Source organism: Peromyscus maniculatus, chromosome 22 (genome assembly GCF_049852395.1).
Source record: "Peromyscus maniculatus bairdii isolate BWxNUB_F1_BW_parent chromosome 22, HU_Pman_BW_mat_3.1, whole genome shotgun sequence".
NCBI classification, from domain to species: domain Eukaryota; kingdom Metazoa; phylum Chordata; class Mammalia; order Rodentia; family Cricetidae; genus Peromyscus; species Peromyscus maniculatus.
Genome location: NC_134873.1, coordinates 52853992 through 52880351, shown reverse-complemented (window position 1 = coordinate 52880351; position 26360 = coordinate 52853992). Strand labels below are relative to the sequence as shown.

The following is a 26360-nucleotide window of genomic DNA, read 5'->3' as shown; positions in this document are numbered from 1 at the left end:
GGCAGGGAGCATGGGCAGCATGCAGGCAGACATGGTGATGGAGAAGTAGCTCAGAGTCCTACAATTTGTAGGCAACAGGAAGTTGACTGAGACACTGGGTTGTATCCTGAGCCTAGGAAACCTCAAAGCTCGCCCCCATGGTGACACACTTCCTCCAACAAGGCCACACCCACTCCAACAAAGTCACACCTCCTGACCGTGCCGCTCCCTATGAGATTATGGGGGCCAAGTACATTCAAACTACCACACTATTTATCCCCTTGGCTCTGACAGATAGACTTTCTGTTTGCCTGTAAAATCCACCCCTTAAATTTTTTTCACAGCTATTGAGTTGAATATTTATCACATATTTAAATAAACATCATACTTATGTGTTTAGACTCCATTTTATGCTATGCGTGTGTGTTTCCTTTCCTAACCTACATTTTATGAATTTTGTTGTTGTTGCTGTTCTTTTTGAGACAGGGTCTCATGTAGTACAGACTGGCCTCAAATTTAATGTGTAGCCAAGGATGACCTTGAATCTAGCATGGTTTTATGCCAGGCTTGGGACTGAACTCAGCCTCTTGCATGCCCTACCAGCCAACCCCATTTTACTAGTTTTGTGACTGTTGTTTTATACCTATCTGTATTCATATGTATTTCAATCTATTGAAATAGGAAATCTTTTTTTTAGTTAATAATAGTTATTGTATTGTTTAAGAATTTCATGCATGCATCAATACATTAGGAACATATCTTCCTTTACCCACAAATTCTTCTATTCCCTTTCCACTTTTCTCTCTCAACCACATGTTCACCCTCCACCCATAGCATTCACAGCACATTCTTGAACTATGAAAGCTAATCAGCAGGGATGAAGCTTTCAGGTAGATACCAACTTGATTTCCCCAGGTCTTTTTTTTTTTTAATTATTTTATTTTATTTTACAATACTATTCAGTTCTACATAATAGCCACAGATTCCCTTGATCTCCCCTTTCCTGTCCCCCCTCTCCTTCCCCCCAGCCCACCCCCCATTCCCACCTCCTCCAGGGCAAAGCCTCCCCTGAGGACTGAGATCGACCTGATAGACTCAGTCCAGGCAGGTCCAGCCCCCTCCTCCCAGATTGAGCCAAGTGTCCCTGCATAAGTCCCAGGTTTCAAACAGCCAACTCATGCAATGAGCACAGGACCTAGTACTGAAATAGGAAATCTTGAAGGCATTTGTTAATGAAGAACTGGCATCACAGTTATAGCTAGAGAGGAGCATGTCCTTCCTGCACTCTTTGGTGATGCAGGTCCTTGCAGTTGCTAGGCCAGCACGCTACCGCTGACCTGTGTCCTCAGCACTCTGTAAGCACTGTTTTCAGACAGGACCTTGCTAAGGTGCCTGGCTGACCTTGAACTTTCCACCTTGCTACTTCAGCTTCCTGAGTAGTGAGGACGACAGGCCTGTGTCCCCAGGCCTAGCTTCGTACTTCTTTGTACATGGGTCTCTGGAGGCAGCTTCCTTGCCCCTGGGATGTGTAGGCCTTCTGCTCTCAATTTTAGAAAACATTATTTTCAGTTGCATCTCCCTTGTCATGGTTAACAGTAATGGCCAACTTATGTTGACTGCTTAACGGCTCTTGTGCCCAGCGCCGTACCCAGCCTTCCATGTGCATGAACGGGGGAGGTGCTGGTGTTCCTTCATTGTACCCATCTGTGTTGAGGTGGAGAGAACTCATGTGTGTCCAAAGGTGTCAGAACCTGAGCTCTCCAGCCCTCTGCAGGAGCCCTAGAACGCCCTTCCTGGATTCAGCCCCAGGCTTCATTCTCTGCCGCAGCTTCTAAATCACAGTTTTTACAGTGTCTTCTCTGCCTCAGACAGTGTGGGGTCATCTGAGAGTGTAGCTGGGACTCAGATGTATCACTAGAAAGAGAGCACCTGCCACTCTGAGCAGGACCCGCCCTCTTTTTTCCTTTGAAAATGGACATTCTTAGGGCCACCACACCAACACTTCCCAGTAGCAGGCTGCTGGAGACTGTTCTGTGGTTTCTTTGTGCATTGGGATTTATAGGTCAGATCTCATCACTCTGCCAAGTACAATAAACACTCCTTCAGTTGGAATCTTACTTTATAATTGTTACTATTTTTCTTCTAGATGCCCTAAAAATGACCAGCTCACAAGAGTGAAGTCCAAATCCTAACTAGTCTAACTGCTACCCGGTATGCTTTGTAGACGGGTGTTAGATTAGGACATGGGCACTCAGTGTTACAGTTCAGGTTTGCAGATGGTACGCTGGGTGCTGCCAGCCCCCCTCAGCCAGCTTACGTGCTGGGACAGTCAGATGGTGAGGTGTGCACAGCATCTTCAACAGTGCTTGTGTTTTCATTGCTCAGAACACTGACACTGTGCATGATGGGAAGAAACACAGTCCATGATTTCTATGACCTAAGAACTTCCTCTACAGAGTTACTAGGAAATGCAGCTGAACAGTTACAGAGAATGAAAACATTGGCAACCTACGGACACCTGCTTTGGTTATCCAGTCTAATTAGGTTAAACGTAACCAATTCCATCTGAACAAATTGAACATGATTCGCACGGAGCCTCGGCTGTATGCCTTTAGTACTACTGCATGCAGACCTGTCTAACGTGACACAGCTGGGGTGGGAGAGGAGGGAGTGGAGAACAGGGTTTAGAGGCCTCTGGGGACTTCAGGTTTCTGAGTGTGCACCTATGAAATTTTAAGGAAATTGCTGAGGTTTTTGTCGTCAATAGATTAGTTGGTTTTCTCCAGGCTGGATTCTGGTCTGAACTGTTGCTTTTCCCAGGGAAGAGTGCATTCTGACATAGCAGCTAACTCCCTTACTTAGGGCGGTATTGGATGAGTAGGTTAAAGTGATGCTTGCCATGTTGACTCCAAGTGAGTAGTGTAGGCCACTCTTAGAACTGCAGTTTCCTGTTGTCTAGTAGGAAGATGGAGACTGTCCCTGCCATTTCAGTGATCCAAATTAAATGCTGGTCACAGTGGGACACTTGGATTGAGTGTCTGTGTCTGTGACAGAACCCTGTCCTGAAACTTTCCGACTTGCACTCCTACCCCAGAGAAAGAACTGTTCCTTTGTGCAGGATGATCTCAGAACTCTGTGGTTTCTGTCCTTTTACATGTTCCCGCCTCTCCCCTCTCCAGCCCTTCATCCCCAGGCATCAGAAACTAGTTGGCCATGTCTATTAAATTACAGTGCACATAGGTTGTTTTGTTTTTTAAGTCTTGTTCTAGGGCTGGAGAGATGGCTCAAAGGTTAAAAGAGCACTGGCTGTTCTTCCAGAGGTCCTGAGTTCAATTCCCAGCAACCACATGGTGGCTCACAACCATCTGTAATGAGATCTGGTACCCTCTTCTGGCCTGCAGGGATACATGCAGACAGCACACTGTATACATAACAAATAAGTCTGTTCTAGATATTTTGCATAAATGGAAAGCATACCCTTGTGGCCTTTCACGTCTGGGTTGTTTTACTTAATGTTTTCAAGTTTCATCCATATTGTGGCTTAATGCTGCACTTTCTTTTTTATAGCTAAATAATATTCCATAGTGGAGATAATCACTTTTTTTTCCTTTTTTGGTCATCTATCAACCGATGGACATTTGGTTTGCTTCTACATTTGGTCTGCTATAAATATTCATGAGCATTTTTTTTTAGTTCCGAATAACTTGCTCATGGGAGTACAGTTGTGGGACTGTATACCAGCTTCTTAAGGAACTGCTGAGCATCTCCAAGGGGGTGGTCCTGCCAGCAGCCCCTGGGGTGTCCAGTTCTCCCACTTACTCCAGGACTTGCTAACGTTGCTTGACTGCAGTCGCCCTGCTGTGCGGGGAGTGGCCCTCACTGCTGAGATTTGGCTCTCCTTCTGGATGACACATCATCTTGCTCATTGGTCATTTTTCTCTAGAGAAATGTCTAGTCAGACCTTTTGCCCAATTTTTAAGATTTATTCTTATTTATATGTGTTTATGTCTCCATGTATGTACATGGATCTCCACAGAGACCAAAAGAGGGTGTCAGATTCCCTGAGCTGGAGTTGCCGGTGGTTGGTTGGGAGCTGCCTGATGTGGGTGCTGGGGGCTGAACTTGAGTCCTCTAGAAAACCATCATTTAGCCGTCTCTCCTGCCCTACTTTGCACACTTAAATTGGAATAATTATGTTTTGTTCTTGTTGTGAAAGTCCTCTATGATGTTCTTGATTTTAATCCCTTGTAAACCACACATTTGCAAATGTTTTTTCCTATTCTTCAAGACTTTTTTTCCGTCACTTTTCACGGTGGCATTTTTTGATGGACAAAGGTTTGTGTTTTGATAAAGTCTGCCGAATCTGTGGTTCCCTTTGTTGCTGTGTATTTGACATTATACCTAAGACCTATTGCCTAACATCACACAGATTTCATCCCTGTTTCTTCTGAAAGCTTTATAGGTCTATGATCCATTTGGGGTTAATTTTTTAATTTGGATTAATTTTTTAATTTGGTATGAGATACAATACAAGCCTATCCTTTGTATGTGACTGTCCAGGTGTATGTTAAAACAAAAACAAAAACAAAAAAACCAAATTGCTTCTGCTTCCTTATCAAAAGATATCAACTGACCATAAATTATGAGTTTCATTTTGAATTCTTGATTATTTTATTTGTATGTGTGTGTGTGTGTGTGTGTGTGTGTGTGTGTGTGTGTGTGTGTGTGTTCGTTCCACGTGTGTGTAGGGTGCCTGTGGATGCTAGAGAAGAAGTTGATCCCCGGCAGTTAGACTCACAGGCAGTTGTGAGCCGCCCGACATAGGCTTGTGGACTCAGGTCTTGTGGGAGGGCAGCAAGAGCTCGGAACTGTGGAACCATTTCTTCTGTCCCTTTCTGGGTGTTTCTGGGTCTAGTCCATTTCTCTGAATGCCTGGCCGTCTGCCAGGAGCACGCTTATTACCACTGCTGTGTAGTAACTTTAGAAATGCCAGTGAGTCTTCCAAGTTATTTTCAAGATTGTTTTTGCTACTGATTCCCTGTATTTTCATAAGAATTTTACATCAGTTTTATCAGTATATTAAGAATGGAAAAGAAAAGCCAGCTAGAATTCGGTAGGGATTGCATTGAATTTGTAGATCAGTTTGAAGAGTATTGTCATCGTAGCAGTAGTAGTTTCAGATCCATGAACTGAGAAGGACTTCCAGTTTATTTAAAAGTCTTCAGCCTGGGGGAGTCAAGATGTAGCTCTGTTGGTAGAATGCTTGCTTAGCATGGATAAGCCCCAAGTTTGGTATCCAGGGCTGCATAAACTTGGTTCTCATGGCACACACCTGTAACCCCTGCACTCAGGAGGCAGAGGTAGAAGGGTCAGGGCCATCTTCAACTACAGAGTGAGTTCGAAGCCATCCAGGGCTACATGAGACTGTCTCAAAAAATGTCTCCAGTGTTTTGATTTGTCCTGTTTTCTTAGTGATGTTCTATAGATTTTAGGGTCCACACCATGTGTGTCTTTCATTACTGATCTTTTGTCCTACAGCCTTTCTGAGCTCATGCATTAACTTTGATTAGCATGTGGGGGCGTGGGGTGTATCCCTTAGGGTTTTCTGAGTCCAAGATTATGTCATTTGCTTCTTTATTTCAGCCTGGTTATCTTTTGTTTATTTTTGCCTGATTCCTCTAGCTAGGATCTCTGCAACATTGTGAAAACAGGAGTGTCAGGAGCAGGCATCCCTGTCTTGTTCCTGGATGATGCTAGATGATGCTGTGGGTTCCCATGAATGCCTTTGTCAAACTGATGAAGTCTCTGTTTCCAGTTGGTTGAATTTTTTAAAAATACTAAAATGTATCAAATCTTGACAAGTGCTTTATATATATATATATATATATTAAGAGAGAGAGAGAGAGAGAGAGAGAGAGAGAGAGAGAGAGAGAGAGAGAGAGAGAGAGAGAATGAGAATATCTCACTGTGTAGCTCAGGCTGGTCTAGCCTCTAACTTCTGCCTCAGCTTCCCAAGTCCTGGGATTACAAGTGTGAGCTGCCATGCATGTCATAGACTCTGAAAGTATGGTTTTTATTCTTGATTGTGTTCATTCAATGTGAACTGTGACTTTTTACATGCTAAGTTAGTTTTCTAATGTTTATAGTTTGTTATGGATAGTTTATGAACAGTTTATGGACATGCTGGCTGTTTTCTCTGTTTAGAGAATGTCAGAGATGGAGCTCTGAACATCCACAAAGAATTGTTTGGTTAGATACTTTGAATTTTTTAAAAATACTAAAATGTATCAAATCTTGACAAGTGCTTATTCTATGTCTGTCAAGCTGATGATATCATAATATATATATATATATATATATATATATATATATATATATATTATGTATACAGTGTGCTGTCTGCATGTATCCCTGCACACCAGAAGAGGGCACCAGATCTCATTACAGATAGTTGTGAGCCAATATGTGGGTGCTGAGAATTGAACTCAGGACCTCTGGAAGAACAGCCAGTGCTCTTAACCTTTGAGGCATCTCTTCAGCCCTAGAACAAGACTTAAAAAAAAAAAAAAACCTATGTGCACTGTAATTTTATATATATGATTTTTCTTGGATTAAAAAAAATGTAAGGAGGAGATTATTAGACCATAAGGTAAAAAGAAACAGCCAGAATGTTTATCACCAGAGCTGCCCGCTTTGCCTTCCCACCAGAAGGGTGGTCCTCTTGCTCCGTGTTCTTGGCAGCACTTGGTGTTATCTGTGGCAGCTTGGCCGTTGCACTGAGTGTGTGTAGCGTCTTTATTAGGTTGAGCATCTTGGAGTATTTGCCATCTTTTTTGCAAAGTATCCAACATTTACACAACTCTCGTGTAAATTGGTGTTTCTCTTATTGTTGAGCCATAGGTTCTTTTGGGGGGCGTGTATACACACATATGTACCCTCAGACACATGGGAGGACAGTCTGTGGGAGTCAGTTCTTTCCTTCTACCATGGGGGTTCTGGGAATCTAACTGAGGTCATTAGCTTGGCAGTAGGAGCCTTTACCCACCTAGTCATCTCGTAGGCCTGAGGTTTTGTTTCTTACTCTGAGTGTGAGTTTCTTATAGAGAGAGACATTTGGGAATAGTGTTTTCCTCTCTCTGACTTTCATTTTCATTTCCTTAACAGTATCTTTGAAGCAAACATATTCTTAATTTTGATGATGTCCAGTTGATTGGTTTTTTTTTTTTTCTTTCCCTCCTCCTCTCCCTCTCTCCCTCCCTCCCCTCCTTCCTCTTTGTGGAAGAACTTGTTTTGTTTTTTTGGTTTTTTGGTTTGGCTGATTGGTTTGGTTTGGTTTAATCAGGGTCTCCTTGTATAGCACAGGCTGGCTATACTCATAGCTACACTATTAGACTCATCGTGTAGTCCTGGCTGGCTTTGAACCATCTTCCTGCCTTCTCCAGAATGCTAGGATGACAGATGTGCACCATCATCCCTGGATGCTTCGTGCTTTTTTGTGCCCTAGTTAAGAAGTCTTTGTTATCTCAAGGTCACACTTTCTTCTAAAACCTACTAGGATTTTGTTTTGGTTGGTTAGTTGGCTGGCTGGCTGGCTGGTTTGTGGTGCTGGGGATAGGCTCTTGGATCTGCTAGGCAAGCACTCACACACAACTACTGAGCTGCATCCTTAGCTCTAAAGCTTTATGTGTCTAGATTTTTCACTTATGTTTCATGATCTACATCTGTCTAACTCCTGCGTATGATGTGAGATAAATGTCTTCATATGATTATTAGTTTTTCTCACACCATTATTTCTTTGACATTTTTTTCTACCCCTTACCTACCTCCTTCCTCCTTTCAGGGGTTCCTGTCACATAAGTTAGGTCACCTGAAGTTGTCCTACAGGTACCTCATGTTTTAGGCTTCTTTCTCTTTCTTTTTAATTTGTGTTTCAGTTCTCCTCTCTTCTATTTCTGTATTTCCAGGTTAACTCTTCTTTTGTGTTATCTAATCTATCCAGTGTGTTTTTATTTCAGACATTGTACTGTTTGTCTCTACAAGTTTCATTTATATCTTTTATATCTTCTGTATTTCTCTTCCTGTTTAGTATTTTTCTAGAGTCTTTACCATGAGTAATGTATTTTATATGAGCTATTTTCATGACCACATTTCTCATTACATATTATTTCTGCATTTGTTTTTTTTTTAATTATTAATTTTCCCTCTCATCTTGGGTCCCACTTTCCTACTTCTCTGCCTAGTGGTTACTGTTGGACACAGAAAGTGTCAGCTTCCTGCTGTAGGATGCTGGATTTGTGCTGCTCATTGGATGTGTGAGTTTGTTCCAGCACAGCCATGTTGCGCAGGTCACTTGGGGTCTTCTGAGGCTTGCTTTAACCTTGTCCTGGAAGGTTCAGTCTGAAGAGGAGCCTTCAGTTTAAAGCAGACAGCTCCACTGTATGGCAGTGCCCAGTTACGTGTGTGATGCCCCCCACACGACAAGAGCCCCACTCTGGATAGGAAAGCAAAACTAAAATGAGCTTTGGGAGCATAAGGAGTTGACTTGTTCAGCCCTCTGTGGCTTTCTTGTCCTCACTCCTCGCCCTGTGCAGTTTCTCTTTCTGCATACAGAGGTGTGGAGCCAGATCCCAAGACCCCTTGCCCTGCAGCTGTGCTGATCGCCAGGGCTTCTTCCTCTCCAGAAATGCACCCCACTGTCTGCAGCCTGACCCTCCCAACGCTAATCTCATCATTCACCTCTGTGCTAGTGCTCTGGTTCTGTCCAGGAGGATATGTCCTGCCCCTGTCCAGTGTGTTAAAACAGGAATTTCATACAGTTTCCAGTTTCTGGTTGTTGATGATTCTTTGTTTTTGTTTTTTGTTTGTTTGTTTTTTGTTTTTTGTTTTTGTTTTTTGTTTTTCGAAACAGGGTTTCTCGGTGTAGTTTTGGTGCCTGTCCTGGCACTCACTCTGTAGCCCAGGCTGGCCTCGAACTCAGAGATCCGCCTGCCTCTGCCTCCCAAGTCCTGGGGTCAAAGGCGTGCGCCACCACCACCCGGCAATGATGATTCTTACAATAATTCTTCAAGAACAGTGCAGATACAGAATCACTTCCTCTACTTCATTTGACACCTCTTATTATCTTTATATCTATAAGATAAAGGCAATGCCCTCAGAAGATCAGGTGGAAGTAAAAAAAATATTGTGAAAACTTACGGAAAAATCATAAAGAGAAAAAAGCTAACACTGTGAAAACACAGCTGTCTGGAAGCTAAGTTGATAACAAAAAAAGGATGGTTATGACGTGGGGGGCGTGGCTTCTAAGCAGATGTTTGGTGTCTTAGACCATCTTCTGTTGCTAGAAGCATCATAGACAAGGTGATATAGAGAGAAAATAGTTTGTTTTGCTCACAGTTTTAGAAGTGAAAGAATGTGGTGTTGACATCTGACAAAGGCCTACTGCGCTGTCATCCGTGACAGAGGGCCACCTGTGTTGAGAGCTTCCTGGCCCAGGTGTCTTCTCCTCTTTTTATAAAGCCACTGTCCTTCTGGATCAGGCCTCAATTTCGTAGCTTCCTCTGGTGTTCATTACCACCCAGTTAAAGTTCCCCCTTCTTACTGCCTCGTGTGGAGATTCACTTTCTCTTTGAGTTGTGGTAGGGACATGGAGACAGTAACACTGGCACTTCCCCTAGGCTCGCCTCCTGTGGCTTCCCAGCCCAACCAGATTCTGCTGGACTTGCCAGCTGAGAGGCCTCCTTGCAGACCACGCCTCCGGCAGTTTGTCTGCGATCCAGTGCTGCCGGAGACCTCTTTGGCCTTCGCTTCTGTTTCTTAAGATGCATACGTCAGAGCTCAGGCCCAGTCTTGAGACTGTCTGGTAACACTGGCAAGGGACTGAGATGGTTGGTCTGTCCCTCTCTGTGGAGGTGAGGCAGCAGAGGTAGGTCCAGGTACTGAGAGGAGCCTGTCCACCGCTGTCCTCCTCGGAGTGCCTCCCTGCTGTCTCCAGTTGTCTGAGGGTGTTGGAGCAGCCTCAAGTCCTTTGTGGGAATCCGGTTAAAGGAAAGGGACAGCAAGTGATGGGGTGTCCCGATGGGCAGACTCCTGCTCGTCTGGAGGCAGCTGCAGGGCACTTCTCTGGAGAAGCAGAAGCAGTCTGTGCTGGGAAATAACTGCAAGTTTGCATTGAGTTTGTCCTGTGTTTATCCACAGTATTTCCTGGTTTGCTCTCTGCATTGAGCAAAGGCTAGGTGGGATGGAGATGGAGGGAAGAAGTTAAAAATGTTGGTCCCTTCACATGGGATGAACCTGATGTACTCATCTTTTCTGGACTCTTCTGATTCCCAAGCTAGAAGGGCTGTGTTCTTAGTTTATGGCTTAACAAGTGCTCTTCAAATAGTATACTTAGCAGCTCCATCCCTGCAGCCCATAAGAGTCCTTTGCTTAAACTAAATGCCTGCCTCTGAGCTGGCCCTGGTGCACAAGCCTATAATGCTAGCTAGCACTTGAAATGCAGGCACAGAGGAATGAAGTTCAAGGTTGTCCTCAGCTACATAGTGAGTTCCATACCAGCCTAAATATGTCCTAGGGGATGAGGTGGAGGTCTATGATTCTGAGAACATATGGACAACCAGAGTATCCTAATTCAGGTTTCTAGTGCTGCAGTGAAACACCATGACCAAAAGCAAGTTGGGGAGGAAAGGGTTCATTAACAAAGGAAGTCAGGACAGGAGCTCAAACAGGGCAGGAACCTGGAGGCAGGAGCTGATGCAGAGGCCATGGAGGGATGCTGCTTACTGGCTTGCTCCTCATGGTTTGCTCAGTCAGCGTTCTTACACAACCCAGGACCACCAGCCCGGGATGGCACCACCCACCATGAGCTGGGCCCTCCCCCATCAATCACTGATTAAGAAAATGCTCTACAGACTTGCCTACAGCTGGATCTTATGGAGGCGTTTTCTTACTTGAGGCTCCCTCCTCTCAAATGACTTTAGCTTGTGTCAAGTTGACATAAACGAGCCAGCCCACAAGGGAAAAGGGAATATTCTCAGAGGGCCTTATATGTGATGGGGCCGACCTCTGTATGCAGCTTTGGAGGGCGTCAGAGAACTCAAAACAAAATCATCTGGCAAGAAAGGACAACCAGGATCAGTTCAGGGAAGACCAGTTTCCAAGTCCTCTCCCAGGTCCTTTTCTGTGTTTGTGACTGGAAGGGCCTCTGGGGTCAGGATTACAGTTTACTGGGAGAGGCAGGGGATTAGACAGAAGAATGGAATTTCCCTTTGATAAGGAGAAGCCAAGAATTAATAAATCAGTTGATTTTTTGTTGTTGTTATAGTTCCTATGGTTTCCTGTTCTGTACAAGTAACATTTTTTACTGAGAAATTGCATAACAAGACATTAACATTCACAGAGAACAAATTATCAGCTGATTATTTTTAGACCAGTTTATCAGCCATTTCACAGAAGAACTTCATTTGTCTCCGATTCTAGTCCTCACTGAACTGAGAGAAGGTGGGACACCCCACTGCAAATTCAGTCTTTCTTAGCCCCTCCTTTAAGGGATGCTGGGAGAAAACTTAGAACAATTATGTCTGCAAACCTACTTTGCGGGAGTTTGGGGGTGTGCAGGGTCTTGTGTATCCCAGGATACCCTTTAACCCACTGTGTAGCCGAGCGACCTTGACCTTATGATCCTCCTACCCCACCTCTGCCGTGCTGGGATTACAGGAGTAGACTCCCGCACCCAGTTTCTGTGTGCTGGGGTCAAGTGCAGGGCCGTATACACAGCAGGCCTCTCCGCAGCACATCTGCAAGCTGTATCAACCTAGCAGCAGCAGAGAAATTCGGGCCTTTGCAAAACATGAAAGAGACTCACTCACTTGAGGTGGCAGGAACAGCGTTAACAGCCTCTGCGTCTCAGTGGCAGGTGAGCCCCAAGATAACCTAGTGAGTCTCATTGTGACCTGCTGGTCAGCTGCCCATCAGCTGCTCATCAGCTGCCCATCAGCTGTTCGAGCCTCCGTTCTGTTTGGTGGTCTATTTCTCTCTGGAGGAGAATCCTTTCCCATCCATGTCTCTGGACTGCAGCTTGTCTGTAAGCATCTCTGCCAGGACCAAGGAAACATCGTCTCTCCAGCCTGTACAACTTTTCCTTCTTGGCCTTTGTCTTTTGGACAGCTGAGCACAGGACTGTTGGGGTATTTTGTTGAATGACATCCCAGTGAAGACCAGGCATTGTATGTGTTCTGGAGCTCTGTGGCTGAGAACTAGAGCAAGGGCTGGCTTCTGATGAGGGAACACTCGGCCAAAGCCGACACCAGCTAGACTTCAGAATTCCATTCAGCGAGACAAGTGTGGGCACCCAGAAGAGCAGATGACCCCAGATGGGCTGAGGTAAAGTGCATGTGGTCCCTGCCACTCTACAGCATCAGCAGTACCTGGCAATTTGCCAGCAAACATGCTAGCAGGCTCTTACAGTCAGAAACTCTAGGGTAAGCAGCTAAAATCTGAGACTCCTAGTCCTCTTGGAGAGCTGGGCCTCTCCTTATTGTGTATGTTCTCATTCCCCCCCCCCCACCTCCTGTCCTCTCCTCACTCTCTTCCTCCCTTCTTACCCCTCAAATTAAATACCTGTATATTGTAACCCCGATGTAGCCACAATTATGTGGCAGTGATATCAGCCACAGTTTTTTCAGAATACCCTTGTTAAAACTAATATGCATCTTTAATTTGGGTTTTGGAGTGTGTAGAAGGGGGATTCCTTTCAGGTAGAATACATACTACCAACTGAGGGGTGTGTGTGTGTGTGTGTGTGTGTGTGTGTGTGTGTGTGTGTGTGTGTGTGGCATCCACACATACATTTAAGACAAGTTGTTGCCCTGTAGCCCAGAATGGCCTTGAACTCATGATCTTGTCTCAGCCTCCCAAATACTGAGGTTACCACATTATTACCACATTCAGCTTTATACTGACTTTTTAAAAGAAGCTTTGAGGCCAGGTGCAGTGGTGCACAACTATAATCCTGGCTACTTTAGAAGCTGAAGAAGGAGTTCGAGGCCAACCTGGGCAGCACAGAGAGACCTGTCTCAGGCATTTGATAAACCTGTATGAGTAGCCCAGACCTTATGACAGTCTATAAGCCTGCCGCTAAGATTAGCTCTTCCTCCGAGACTCGCTAAAGATGCTGCTGCTGAGTCATCTATCAGCAGCCTGGTCAGGGTCAGTGTCCCTGACTTGGCTAGTTAGGAATGGCAGATTTGAGGTCTAGGTTAACTTTAGGTGCCATTGTTCTGGGTGCAAGGTAATACTGAAATCCCCAGGTTGGAGCTGAGGCGCGCTCAGATGGTACAGCTGAGCTCGCTCGAGGACACAGGGTGAGTGGCTGATGAGCTGCACACAGATGTGACTCGTGTGTGCTCCTTCCTTCCTCCCTGAGGAACGTGTGTGCTCCTTCCTTCCTCCCTGAGAAACGTGTATTCGGGAGAGCTGGGTACTGCAAATGCACCCTCGGGAGCCTTTGTCAGCTTCCCAGACCTGCCATCACCAGTGCTGGCCCCGGTGATGCTTCACCAGAGCTTGGTTAACTGCAGGCAGATAGATGATGCTGTGGCACACTTTTTAAAGCCACATTGTTTCCCTTTCCCTTAGGTATGGAGATAGAGCATGTTGGTAATCTGCTTGCCTGGCATGGACAGACCCCAGGTCCAACCCCCAGAACCAGACAACTGTTTGCACTGGCACTATATGGTTCCATTTCCTCTGCTGTGTGATGATGTGTGTGGTGGGGTATTTTGTTGTGCTTTGGTTGTCTTTGCTGACGGGGTCTTACTCTGTAGCTCAAACTGGCCTGGGATTCTGCATAGCCCAGGATAAACTTAAACTTGGAGCAGTCCTCCTGCCTTAGCCTCCCAAGTGCTGGGATTGTACACGTGGATTAGCCACCTTGCCCAGATAGTAGTAGAGTTCCATTCTTTTGGTTTGGTTTTTGAGACAGGATATAATCCAGGATCGCTTTGAACTACTGACTCTCCTGCCTATTCCTAAGCACTGGGGTTCCAGTAGTGTACTCCCACACCTGGCTAATTCTAGCTTCTTAACACTCTTACTTTGCAAAATAAAAATTTGGCAACTGGGCTAGAGAGAGGTGGCTTAATAGTTAAGAGCACGTACTGCTTTTACAGAGGTTTGGTTCCCAGCACCCACATCTGGCAGTTCACTGTGCCTGTAACTCCAACTCTGTGGGATCTGGTGCCAAATTCTAGCCTCCCAGCACTCACATGCACATACCCAACACACACACATGCATACACATAATTTAAAATAAAACATATTTTTAAAATTGGTAATTTATAGCTGTCTGCTCCATTACTTATGACTTTCTTTTATATTTTTAAGGCAAAGTCAGTCTCACTATGTAGCCCAGGATAGCCTTGAACTCATAGTGATCCCTCTGCCTCAGCCTTCAAAGTGCTAGGATTACAGGATGAGCCCAATAGCGTTTTACTGAGGAGTATTTCTCCAAGGAGGCAGGACATAACATAGCAGGAGGTAGTGTCCTTCCATGTGAATCCAGCCACTAAGCCTTATCCTGAGGATTAGAAATACACTTTACTCTGAAGAACGAACAAAAAACATATCTGAAGATGAACTCAGATTGAGCGTGAGACTCAGTTACACATTCTTGGCTTCACTGACCGCACTGGTGGGAACATGCAAAGACTGCCCAACAGGAAGGGCTGGGAAAGTCCATGCAAAATGGGACTACCAAAACCGTCTGAACCTAGTGCAGACACAGTAGGGCCAGTTTACCGAGGACTTGACCCTTTCGGTGAGACCGTGGCTCCCCAAGGAAGAAGGAACCCAAAGCAATCAAGTTTGAGGTGACCCATGGAAAGGTACAGTTTAAATGGCTGCTGAACTTGTGACCAAGAGCTGCTGTCGGTTTCTTGTGCCCTGCTGACAGAAGGTACTCATAAAAATGAAAATGTAAGGTACCCCAAGACCCAGTCCTCACTGCCATCTGTGTGGAGCCACCAGACAGTGACAGTCGCTGTCAGTCCCAGATGCACACCAGAATGACCTGGGTCACTTTAAAACTAAACTGCTAAGACTCTCCCAGACATGTGATCAAGTGTCCCTGAACATGTTTTCCTAAATCTCCCCGATGAGTTTCACACGCTCCCTGGGCTGAGAACCGCTGTAGGAAAGGAATTCTTTGTTATCTCTGCAGTTGCTTATAATAAAAAGTTGGACACTCCTCCCTCCAGCCTCCTGTTCCTCCTAGAGGCCCCCTCACTCGGTTCTGGACCACAGTTTCCACCCATGGGACCTCCACGCAAGCAGAGGCTGGTCTTTTCAATTCACTGCCTCGTGAGTCTGGAGAGAGACAGGAAGACGACTGTACGTGGTGAGCCAGTGTCCACACTGTGGAAGCCCACTGCCCCACATCCACTGCCAGCAGCATCGGATCGTGCTCACTCATTCTTCTGAATTCTTAGTCACACTTCCCTTGGTGTCTTCCTTAAAGAGAAAATGCACCGTGGTGAATGCCCTTCCTCTTCCCTTCCGGGAAGTACCACGCTAGCTAGCATCAGTACACTTTGCTTAGAGTTGCAATTCCTGCCTCCCCACTCACTAATGCAGCAAACCCTTGGGAGAGTTCTCCCGAGTGTGCCTCTCAGCTGGGACACAGGATCACCTATCAGCATCTTAATAAGGCAGTAATCTGCACAACCTGAACCCAGCAGAATCCAAACCTGCTAGGATCCGTGCATGCATGTGTGCACTCAAGGGCTGCAGTTTTCAAAAAATGCCTGGGTTAGCAGCAGCTGCAGCAGCACCTGTAAGGGCCAGAGGTGTGACTTCCTCACTGAGAACTGGGTCGGTGGCTTGGCCAGGCATGGTGGCTTGCACATGTGATCCTAGCACTTGGTAGGCTGAAGCAGGAGAATTGCCACAAATGTATACATACGAAGGTCCAGGCCAACTGGGGCCTTTTAAGGATAGTCTCTCTCCAAAACCAAAAACGTAGGAGAGAGCTTGCCTGGCATGCTTAAAGACCAACCTGAGGCTCTAGCACTGTGTGACCCAGGTGCGGTGATGCCAGCCTGCAACCCAGCATAGAGGATTTGCAGGGTCCACAGTTCAGGGTCATCTTTAGCTATGTAGCAAATTCAAGGCCAATATGGGCTACCTGAGACCTTGTCTCAGCAATTAGTTAATTAATTGGTTAATTAACTAAAATGGTGCCAGGGGAGGCACCCTTGTATTTCAGCAATTCTCCTGGGGCCAGAAAGATGATAAAAGTGCTTGAGTCTGATCCCTGGAACCCATGTAAATGTGAAAGGCAAGAATCAACTCCACATGGTTGTCCTCTGCCTCTGTGGATGTGCCGTGCATTTCTGCCATGATAATAAGTGAAATGAAGTTTGAAAGGAAAGCTCAGCTCTGGTGTATCTCTGTGTCACAACAATCTGGAGAAAGTATGGCATGAACGTAGTTTGATGCTTTTCTACCTCATGGTACAGACGTAAAGCAGACAGACCCCTTAGATGGTCCTAGATCTTCCATCTCTTCTCACCGAGCTCTCCCAGTCAAGCTCCTTTTTAACAAAGAGTTACTTTATTTTATTTATGTCTGTGTGTGTGTGTGTCTGTGCCTGTGTATGCACACATGGTGCCCGCAGAAGCCAAAAGAGGATGTCAGATCCAGGGGTGAGTACTGGGAACTGAACTCAGGTCCTCTGCAAGGACAGCAAGTGCTCTTAACCACTGAGCCATCTCTCCAGCTCCCAAAAGGCATTTTTTTAACTGTTCCCAGTAGTACCTATTGCATTCTCTTTGGTCTTTCTTCCAGCCTGTGTGTTCTCTTTACCTGTCTTAGGTGGGTTTCTACTGCTGTGACGAAACACAATCACCCAAAGGAAGGTGGGGAAGAAAGGGTTTATTTGGCTTACACTTCCATGGCACTGGTCAGCATTGAAGGAAGTCAGGGCAGGAACCTGGAGGCAGAGGCCATGAAGGAGTGCTGCTTACTGGCTTGCTCCTCATGGCTTGCTCAGCCTGCTTTCTTCCAGAACCACCAACCCAGGCATGGCACCACCCCCAATGGGTGGCCTCCCCCATCAATTACTAATTAAGAAAATGTCTTACAGCCAGATTGTGTGGAAGCATTTTCTCAATTGTGGTCCCTCCTTTCCAGTGACTCTAGCTTGTGTCAATTTGACATAAGACTAACCAACACATTACCTATTGTTTCATCAGTGTCTTGGGCAAATAGTTTAACCTCTCACTTGACTCATCTGTAAAAAAGGAATAATAATAGTAGAGCCTGCCTTATTCGTGAGTAGTTAAATGGGTAGAGAAACACCCAACAGTGTCGAATTTAAAAGGCATTCTTATTCATAATGTTAAATAATAGGTATACAATATTTTATAATAACAAAACAGTACCTGGTACATAAATACTCAACAACTGACCTCTGTGGTTCACTGGCAATTTTAGGACAGTAGACATTTGAGGGTTTTTTATTAACAATTTTTATTGGCTCTTTGGGAATTTCACACCAGGCACCCCAATCCCACTCATCTCCCAGTCCCTCCATATCTGCCTCCAACCTTGTTGTATGTCCCCCACAAGGAAAACCAAAAAAGAATAATAAAAATACAAATAAGAATGTTAATTTAAAAGCAAACACAGTGTGGTCTACAGAGCAAGTTCCAGGACAGCCAGAGTTGTTATGCAGAGAAACCTTGTCTCAAAAACCGAAAAAACAACCAAAAACAACACTTCACTCCTCCATCTTTGCCGCCCTCCTTCCCCTCTCCACTCATCTTTACGGCATTGGGAGCTGCTGCGTACCGTGCAGTATGTAGGCCCTTTTGTCCACACAGCGTTACTGGCTTCACTTGCAGGTGTTCATGGTGTAAGGAGTTGTTGGTCAGATGCAGGGCCTCTGGCTTCTGCTACCCCACCAATACTGGACCCTCACAGAAACTCCTCTTGTACATCCTGCTGTTGCCCAGATGGAGTCATGGAGATGCTGTGGCTATGGCTCCAGAGGACCAGTCCCTTCATACGCCCCAGCAGGTCATAGATGGGGTAGATGTTGGGGAGTGCCAACTCAAAGCCTTGGATGTGTGTCTGGTGGTTGACATTTGAAATTTTCACAGTTGCCTTTTGAATACTGTGTGCATGGCTTTTAGTCCCCTTTTGTCTTAAGGCTCTTCTAGAATAGATTGTTCTCCTTGTCAAGTCTGAATCATCCTGTGTCCCAGAGTACTCAGAGCATCAACTCCACTGGCAGGGAAGACCAGGGTGTCTGTATCCCAGGGACCTTCTTGAACATTCCCCTCCCCTAACCCCAGGACTTAGCAAGACCCCAGAGGAAGCAAGCTGGTTCTGGATGTCCCATCTGGAGTCCGGAAGACCAGCACTCTACCTGGAACATCCCCTACAGATAGTAGGTTCCTCCAAAAACTTATGCAAAGTGATCCAAGCAGTCTGGGTTTAATTACATTTAGGTTTTATTGTTTTGGTATGGTTTTCTGAACTAAGGTCTTCCTGTGCAGCCCAGGCCAGCCTGGAACTTGCTGTTCTCCTGCCTCGGTCTTCAGCCTGTTGGGATAATAAGCATGTACCACCAGCTTGGCTCTTGATGACATTTTTTTAAGATTTATTATTTCATGTGTAAGTATTTTTCCTGCATGCATGTATATGTACCACCTCAGTGCCTGGTGCCCTGGAGGTCAGAGGAGGTGTTGGGTCCCTGGAACTTAAGCACAGATGTCGTGAGTCACCGTGTTTGTAGGTGCTAGGTGCCAAGCCTGGGTCCTCTGCTCGAGCACCAAATGCCCTTGCCCTCTAAGCCGTCTCTCCAACCCCTTCTTAGAAGCCGATCTCGAGCCATGTTCCTGACTTCTCTCCGGTGAAATGTTGTCCTTACAGTGCAGTGGGTAGAGAGGGTAGGAAATGGCACCCAAAGACCATAGAGATGGAGGTCTTCTCCACTGCACTGCACTGGGAGTGGGGTCTTAACAGTGGGAATGGCTGAGGATCCCAGCTCCAGGGGCTTCCTGGTCTCTGTAACAGATGCTGGCCTCCTACAGTGAGCTCAGATGTTAGTCAGGAAGAGAGGTGGAGACGAAATTCTAAACAGTCTTAGTAAATAAGAAACACAGAGCCAAATACAGAGGCAATAGCCAAAGAGATCAGAGAGCAACAACTACTTTACCTTACCTTACCTTACTGTCTCTTCCCCAGAGAGAGAGCTTCTTCCTGTCTGATTTGTGTTTGTTTTTATTGCCTTTCTGTTCTGCTTTCTCATTGGCTCTTAGCTCAGCCACATGACTTCCTGTCTATATAGACCTCCAGGTCTCTATGGTTGGTACTAGGATTAAAGGCTTGTCTCTGTATGTCCTTGACCACACAGAGACTGCCTGCCAATGTGATCAGATTAAGGGCATGTGCAACCACCGCCGGACTTCTGCTTATGGCTTGCTATGTGACCTCGCTATGTGACCTCTGATCTCCAGGCAAACTTTATTTATTAACATACAAATAAAATCACATTTCAGCACAATTAAAATATCACCACAGAGAGGCGTTACACGTGGCCAGTGGTAGTGGCCTGCTCTAGTTTCATTCCTGTTACTGTGATAAAACACCCAAACCCAAAGCATGGTAGGGAAGAAAGGGGTTATTTTGGTTTATAATTCCAGGTTACAGAGAAGTCAAGGCAGGAACTTTCTCAAGTCCCCATTCAAGAGCAGAGACTCGAGCCCAACCATGCTGCCTGCTTGCTACTGTTTCCTCAGGGGCCATTATAGAAAACTAGTTTTCAGGGTTGGGGATTTAGCTCAGTGGTAGAGCGCTTGCCTAACAAGCACAAGGCTCTGGGTTCGGTCCTCAGCTCTGGTTTAAAAAACAAAACAACAACAAAAACATGCATACACATAAAATTAAAATTAAAAAAAAAAAAAAAAAACAATAGACAGGTAACCAGCTCCCCAGTGGCATTCTCTTACCTACAGAATATATACATTCTTTTACATGGTCTTCTTACCAGAGATCAGAGTCTGGGCCTCATTTCCCCCTTAGGATGTTTATTTTTATTTTATGTATATCAGTATGTAGACCACATGGTGCCCGGTGTCTACAGAAGTTGCTTAAACGCAGTAGTAAGCCGCCATGTGAGTGCTGGGAACTGAACCCAGATCTGCTTCAAGAGCAGCCACGGCTCTTAACCAACCACTGAGCCATCTCTCCAGCCTCAGTTCTTGGCCTCTTAGCCAAAGAATTGAAAGAGGGACTCAGGAAAGTTTGCAGTAGACGCCAAATGAGTTTACTTGGAGCAAAGCAGCAGTGCGGGTTAGGGAGGGAGACCCCGTCAAGGCTGGCGGGCTGCATTGGTGAGGGCGCCACTGAGAGGCCTCGGGCCACAGCCTGGAGTCCAGAGGAAGGAGGAGTGGGTTACTCAGGCCACAGTTTGGATGGTTCTCTATTTTGGTTGACAGAGTAGGTCATACATTCATAGTTTTCCTGATGAGCATGTCTCCTCAGTTATGCATTGATGTTAATCATGTGTACACCAATTGTGAGAGGCCTAAGAATGGTGAATAGGGTGTTCTCCCTAGAGTTTACTAGAAGACATGGTTCTGCCTTACTTCACGCACCCAAAGCCAGTTCAAGGCTAATCAGCCTTTCTCTTCTTCATTCCTGGATACACTGGCAGAACACTTGAATAGAAACTGTCTAAATTTGATTGTCACTAGGGACTGGAAAACTTAAACTACTGTTCAGAAATGGGAGTGCGTGTAGCCTGATGCAGGTGGAGTTCATTGGGGTGGAGAGGTGAGGTTTTAGGTACGTTGTTGAAAGGGGGAGTGGACGTAGTACGTGCAGGTTAAGAAAGTAGGCTGCCAAGTACATTGTTACAAGAGGGAATATGTGTCACCCAGAACTAAGTTGGGTTCCAGGGTGCTGAACTGTCTCTATGCCTGCCCTGGGAGGACCTCACGTCCTGGCCATCTTCCTTCCTTACCTCATCCTGTTCTTCCTCACTTCACATTCTGTGTTCTAGGGAAGCAGACAACCTGTAACTCCCCATGAGATCACTTTGCTCAGGTGGTTCCCTGGGCTGTGATGGGCCCACCACATTCTTGCCTTTTCCCCCTTGGTTTGCACCGTTATATGGGAATCATGGGTCATACGTGTCGCTTTCTCAAAGATGACTACCGTCTCCTTAAGGGCAGTGATCCTATTCCATCTAATGCTTAGCACATAGGAAGCAGACAAATATATGGTTTTGAGTCAGAACTAAGACTACATTTTAAAAATCTCCACACTGAAAAGCACAACATAAAACTTAACAGGTAGAGACGGTGTCACAGGACCAAACCCAACAAAGCAAACAAGTTGCCCCAAGTTCCAGGTACAAGGCAGCTCCTCTCTCAGTGATCATGTAAGAGGAGGGAGGCCATGGCTCACACTGACTGACTGCATCAGCATCCAGCAGTAAAGCCAGTGTCCTGGTGTCCAGAGCAAGGGAGGTTAATGGCCTGGACAGCTAATGCAGGGTTAAGACCATTCTGTGCTCCAAGTTAAGAAGGGTGAGAGCTGCCTGTAGCAGTTCCGCTGCAAAAGGAAGAGGAAACCCATCTGAAGCAAACAGACTCCAATAATGGTGAGCAGATGCCTACAGGGCTGTTATCAGGAGGGCAGAATTAGGACAGTGAGTGGAGCTCGAGAAAAATCTCTGTGACAGTTAGTTACACTAACAACGAAGTGTGCTGGCTCGTGAGCTTCACGTCACTGCAGGATCCACCCCAGAGCCTCTGGTGCTTTACAGGGACCCAAGTCCTGCAGGAAGTCTGGACTTCTCCCCTGGGCACTTCTGCGGCTTCCCTGAGCAGAGGTGACTGGTTTGCATTGAGCGTCCAGAAGAGATGCGGGGGTTCGTTTCAGTGATGTCTCCCATTCTCCTGTGTCCTTTCCGTGAAAACATGACTTCTTTCTCCGTGCTTTTTTGCTGTCTAGCTCTGGAGAGTCTTGGCCTCTGGGAAGATGTGAGAGGAATTGTCTTGGGATCAGAGCTGGTTACCGGGTTCCCCTGGACCTTCAAGGTGCCAGGCCTGCCACAGTACCTGCAGAGCCTGACCAAACTGGCCATCCCTGAAGTGTGGGCATCGCTGGCTGAGGCTGAAGGGCAGGCGGCTGCTCTTCCTCTCTCCTTCTCTCGGCTTCTGGAGTCTTCCTTTCCTGAAGTACGCTTGCTAACCCTGGACACCCTGCTGGAAAGGGCCATATCCTCTGAACTGGGAGAGAAGGGATCACCTCCCTTGCTGTGCAGTATGAGAGAGGAGTTCCTGCTGCTGGCGATGAAGGAAAACCACCCAGGATGTTTCTGCCGGGTAGGGTCTCGCTGCACTGACACCCCTCTGTGTCCCACTTTCATTTGGAAACCACCAGGACGATACAAACGAGGAAAGCAAGTCAGGCTTGTACTTTCTGGGGCAACAGACAGTAGCTTAGCATCCCTAAGACCAGGGTCCTCTCTTTTGCTTGGCTTCATGTGTAGAAGAGTTCCAGGGGGGCAGTGGTACTGCTCGCAAAGACTTATCAGTTGTAGGTCGAGCCCCTCTGTCTTTAGAAAAGGTCACAGAGAATTAGCTGTGGGGGTGGACAGAGAGCACAGTAGGCAGTGCTCGCCCACAAGCTTGAGGACCAGAGTTCAGCTCTCCAGCACCCCTGTAAATGGCATCCTACCTGTAATGCCAGCACTCGGGGTGAAGATGGGATCCCTGGGGAAAGCCGGCTAGCTAGACCAGACACACCAGGAAGTCCCACGTGCAGTGAGAGGCCTGGAGAATGGAGGCCTGGAGAATGGAGGAGGTCTGGAGAATGGAGGCCTGGAGAATGGAGGAGGTCTGGAGAATGGAGGCCTGGAGGATGGAGGAGGTCTGGAGACTGGTGGCCTGGAGACTGGAGGCCTGGAGAATGGAGGCCTGGAGAATGGAGGTCTGGAGACTGGAGGTCTAGAGAATGGCCAAGGGAAGCAACTGGTGTCACCTCTGGCCTCCATTAGCTGTGACACCTCTCAGACTATCCTGACTGATATGCCTAATTACAGGCAAATGGCTACCTGGGAAGCCTGCTCAAAATGAAAGGAGATTTCCAGGCTTGGCATCTCAGATATTTAGGAGGCTGGGGCCGGTCTAGGCTACAGAGTGAGTTCAAAGCTAGCCTGAGTACTTAATGAGACTTTGTCCCAAAATTAAAAAGTGAAAAAGGGAAGGGAATCTGGCTCAGTCTAGCATGTGTGAGACCACATAGGCTTCTGGCGCTGATCCCAGGTCACCAAGGACCCTCAAGCTTGCCATTGCTCTGCCCTGCCTCAGTTCCTCAAAGATGGTACAGAGGTATCCAGCGGAGACTTTAATCCCAGCACTCGGGAGGCAGAGCCAGGCAGATCTCTGTGAGTTCGAGACCAGCCTGGTCTACAGAACAAGATCCAGGACAGGCTCCAAAGCTACACAGAGAATCCTTGTCTCGAAAAACCAAAAAAAAAAAAAAAAAGAAAGAAGAAGAAGTCAGTGGAATTTAGGGGCCCTTTGAAAATAGATTCCCCTCTTTACTGTTATAAACAATCTTGATTTAGGACCACAAGACTTTTCCCAGTGTGTTTATTGATCTTGTTTTCTTGGATTTGACCCACAGGTCCTGAAGATTCTCTGTCATATGAACCCCAGTGAGTGGCTTCCCCAGACAGAATGCTGTGTCCACCTCTCCCCAAAGGAGTTCCTGATCTGGACGATGGATATTGCTTCCAAGGACAGGTTTGCCCCAGGGCTTCTGTGCAGTCTTGTGGACTAATGCCCCTTCAAGTCATCATGTAGGGAGCCTGCTCGCTGTCCTTCCCTAAGGGCCCAGGGACTGGCTTCCTTTCTAAGCCTCAGCCTAGGAGCTGTGTTCTAAACTCCAGTAATAGACGAGTGTCCAGTTCTCACACTAGTAACCAGAGGGTACAAGAACTTGTACAATCAGGTAAAGAATTAATATCTACAAGGGTTATAAGCTATTTACATAAACATTTGTGCATAAAATATGTTAAATATAGCTCAGTTGGTTGAGTGCTTATCTAGCATCAGCAAAGCCCTGAACTTTATTCCCAGCACCACAAAAGCTGATGTGGTAGCACATACCTGTGATCCCAGCCCAAAAGAGGATCAGAAGTTCAAGGTCAGCCTTGCCTACGTAGTGAGATTGAGGCGAGCTTTGGTTACATGAGACCCTGTCATCTCTTGTGTTTAACTTGACTTATGTGTGTGGTAACTGTTGAGAATTTGAGAGAGAGTTCTCATTTCCTTTCATTTTCCAGATCTGAAGTCCAGAGTGTAGCTCTGAGACTTGCCTCCAGAGTGATTGCCTACCACGTGCAGACATGTGAGGAGGTAAGGCTGACTCTGTCCTTGTCCCGAGGCCTGGGTTCCTACCCAGAGGGTGGTGGTGAAAGGGAACTAACTGTCCCAGGGGACAGGATCACAGCGACTCAACAGAAACGTTACTTGTCCTGAAGTTTAACTCTGGGAATCACCTGCAAAGACTCAGAACACATGCTTTCTTCTCTCTCGTAGCCGTTTTTGACTGGAGCCTCTGAGGGTGGAGTCTCCCCTCCCCGGCACACATATGTCCATTGCTTTCTCCCATTTCGGTAGCTAGACTGTTGGAAGAGGACTATGCAGTCAATCAAGGGGATCTAGGAGTTCAGCTTGGTGGGCGAGTATGCCGATGGGTTGCACCAGCTGGAATACCCGGCCTGCCGTGTAAATGAGCTGTATCTGAACCGAGTCCCACCTGTAGGGAGCCCGACCTGTCCCATGTCCCCTTTGAGGGTGAAGTGGAACTAAAGTAAGCAAAACAGCCTCCTGGGAAAGGCCGTGAGTCAGATACGTACCTAAGTGTCTTCGAGAGGCATGGTGCCCAGGCTCAGAAACATTGTGGAAGAGGGGGCGGAGAGAATCAAAGAGCTGGAAGACAGGAGAGGGGCAGTGACATGCCATCCTCTAGACAGGACACAGCAGTGTTACTTATTACACTAGGCCTGCACAGCATAGGCCCTCCCTGCAGTCAGTCATGGATAGGGGAGGGACTCTGTCCCTTGAATCATAGGCTACCAGTAGACTCGGAGAGAGCAGTCATTTTAAGTTGTGTAACCACCAGTGAACCTACCAGACTCCAGTCGGCAGCTTCAGTACCAAGGCCACACCACACAGATGATCCTAATCAATCCCAGGGGCTACAAATCAAACGTGGTGTGGCAAAGTGTTGTAAGGAAGACGGGAGGGGACACAGGTGGAAGGAGATGAGAAAGGTGGATGAGGGCAATAGGAATGCATCGCAGACTTCTGTAAACTTGTCAAACAGAAGGCCAGCACCGTCTCAAGGTCGTGAGCGGACAGTGACCAATCTGCAGTACGATTACACCTTTCCTCACTGTGCTGGCAGAGGCAAAGGTGGCGGGTTCTGCATGATCACCAAGAGATGCCGGGATGAGCACCTTAGAGTGCGGACTAATGGAAGAAAGAATGCTGAGTCACTGTGGGACTCAGAAGCCCAGGGGAAGGAGGGAGTGCTTGAGGACTGAGGAAGACTAGAGAGGAGGTTTTTAAAGGTCAGATTGCCTGGAGAGATGGCTCAGCAGTTAAGAGCACTGGCTGCTCTTCCAGAGGTCCTGAGTTCAAGTCCCAGCAACCACATGGCGGCTCACAACCACCTGTAACGCAGTCTGATGCCCTCTTCTGGTCTGCAGACATACATGCAGATAGAGCACTCATACATAACATACATAAATAGACAAAATTTAAGAAACAAAAATCAGATTACCCAAGGCTAGGCCAGGGTAAAACCTCAGTGTTAGCATTAGCAAGCAAGGAAGAAGATCCCATGCTCTGTCATTCAGAGGCACAACTGAGGACCAAACCTAGATCACAGGCCACTAGGAGATACAAAAAATTTTAAAATAAATAGATGAAAACAGTGTTTGAAAGTATAGGAGAGATATGGAAAAGACATGATTTGCTTAAAAGAGAAATAGGTCTGCGGCTATGGCTCAGTAAAGAAAAGCACTTGCCCAGCGTGCACCAGGCCCTGTGTTCCAAACCTCCCCAGCACTACATCCAACCCAAAGCCTACCCCTGTAACCCCAGCTCTCCTGAGGCTGAGACAGAAGGACCACAGTTGTGAGCACAGCTACAGAGAGAGACCAATGTCTCAGGAAATAAACAGCGACAGCAAAACACAATAGCCCCGAGTTCGAAGGCAGCAGTCTAGACAGCCCAAGCAAGTCTGCCGGAGAAACCAGTTCAGCTGCCCCTCACCAGTGCCTCCACAGGTAGCTG

The 26360-nt window shown here is 46.6% G+C and overlaps 1 protein-coding gene across 3 annotated transcripts in view; it reads left to right on the top strand.

Annotated features, from left to right (window-relative positions):
- The window catches only part of Thada (THADA armadillo repeat containing), a 294771-nt gene that overhangs the window by 230033 nt on the left and 38378 nt on the right, over window positions 1–26360 (top strand). For all 3 annotated transcript variants that reach the window (XM_006990503.4, XM_076558882.1, XM_076558883.1), the window contains 3 exons: window positions 22000–22373; window positions 23680–23798; window positions 24341–24413. In XM_006990503.4, the coding sequence (XP_006990565.1) occupies window positions 22000–22373; window positions 23680–23798; window positions 24341–24413 (566 nt within the window). The remainder of the gene's footprint in view (window positions 1–21999; window positions 22374–23679; window positions 23799–24340; window positions 24414–26360) is intronic.